This window comes from Phaseolus vulgaris, chromosome 10, assembly GCF_000499845.2.
Source record: "Phaseolus vulgaris cultivar G19833 chromosome 10, P. vulgaris v2.0, whole genome shotgun sequence".
NCBI lineage: Eukaryota > Viridiplantae > Streptophyta > Magnoliopsida > Fabales > Fabaceae > Phaseolus > Phaseolus vulgaris.
Window position 1 is genome coordinate 34,806,602 of NC_023750.2, and position 1,764 is coordinate 34,808,365.

The 1,764-nt window shown below is 27.8% G+C and overlaps 1 protein-coding gene across 1 annotated transcript; it reads left to right on the plus strand.

Moving 5' to 3' along the window:
* The first annotated feature begins 497 nt into the window (after positions 1 to 497).
* On the plus strand, positions 498 to 938 carry LOC137817975 (S-protein homolog 6-like). Its single transcript, XM_068621200.1, has one exon. It carries the CDS (start codon positions 498 to 500, stop codon positions 936 to 938), a length of 441 nt encoding a protein of 146 aa, XP_068477301.1.
* Positions 939 to 1,764: the final 826 nt, after the last annotated feature.

The window sequence follows — 1,764 nt, forward strand, 5'->3', positions numbered from 1 at the left end:
AAAACTATGTTTTTCAATTTTTTAAAAGACAATTAATATAATGTTTATGATTCTTGAATATTTAATAAATACAAATATTGAATGTTTATGATTCTTTAATATTACAATAAAGAAAACAATTATTTTGATTTTGTTTACTTTATAATAATAAATGATTATTATTATAAAAATGGACACGAATTAAAGTAAATTAATAATTTCTTGCAAGTTAACATATATATATATTGAAAGTCAAAAAATGTTGTAATATTGATGTTATGATTTTCTTAAAAAACATTTCATACTAAATGAGAAATTAAGATTATATATTCAAACAAACCTAGCAATAAAAGGCTTTTAAGAGTTGATTATTATTCTCTTTTGACTTTCATGGACATTTAAAATTTGCTGAAAGACGTTAGGAAGAGTCTTTATAAGTTGCAATTGTAAGAGTATAGAATTGTGCCACTATTGAAATAGATTATAGATATCAGGTTTATTTCTTCTATCCCATAAGCATGTTGAAGGAATTGGTTACTGTGGTGTTGATTGTGATGGTAAAGATGGTGCAAAGTGAAGAAGAAATTGATGGGGTTTTAGACGGGAAGAAACATGTGCGTGTTACAAATGACTTGAACGATGGCATTCTGGTCCATCTCCATTGTCGATCGAAGGACGATGATCTTGGAGAACATGTTCTTGGCAATGGAGAGTTCCAAGAATGGACCTTCAAAGATAACATTGGTGACACCACTCTTTTTTGGTGTTCCATGGATGCATACAATGTCCAAATGAGTTTTGAAATTTACAGTGCAGTAGCTGATAATCCAAAATGTGATAAACAATGCTTTAGAAGTTTGAGGACAGATGGAGCATATTTCTATAATGAATTTGGGGACAGATGGGAGAAGAGACAGTCATGGAATATTCATAAACCCCCAACTAGTGCTAAACCATGAATTCAAATGACTTTTGTATTCTAAACCATCAATTCATCAAATAAACTATTGCTATTTCCTCACACACTCTCTCTCTTTTTCTCTGTTGGGTTCCTACAAAAACACAAACTATTGCTATTTCCCTTTATCTCATTAATTCTCACAATTTTATTTTTTCATATATGATAATTCATATATTTTAAAAAGGATTAATGTTTTAGGTAACGAAATTAGGTTTTATCCATAATTCAAACTTTAAACATTTTGGATATTTGTTGTTTTGGTAGGTTTAATATAGTCTCAATTCATTCCGTAGTTAACGTCAATAACAATTTATATACTCTTTTATTTCTTAATCTACTAAGATCCCATTTAAGAATTAAATCGCGATAGAGTTCTGAAAGCTCCAAAACGGACAAATGCTATCTTAACTAACCAAAAATGTATCTCATGCCTCTCAAGGAGAATCTCTTCCTTCAGAATCTCTTCCCCTTAAACCTCAACTAGGTACATGAATAATTGAAATGAATCCTTCCTAGTTCTTTTCTCCATTAGTCTACAGATTAAAAAAAAATATTTAACATTTTTAAGATTTGACTTCTTATATAAATTTAATTATATATCATAAATATTGTGAATGAGGTTAATTTCTTACTACTAGGATTAAAAAAGAAAACCAAGAAATAAAGAAATGTCAAATTAGAGTTAGACTGATGGAAAGACATATCTTTAGTTCTTGTTTACTTTGATTCTTTTTAATTGTCATTTTTTAAAATTGAAAATCATATTAATTACCTTTTTGTCAATTATATATAATGGTATATGTGTTTTCTAATCTTTAATTAAT

Bases quoted from the DNA above. Each gene is read 5' to 3' on its own strand.
- LOC137817975 (XM_068621200.1), top strand. From the start codon at position 498: ATGTTGAAGGAATTGGTTACTGTGGTGTTGATTGTGATGGTAAAGATG.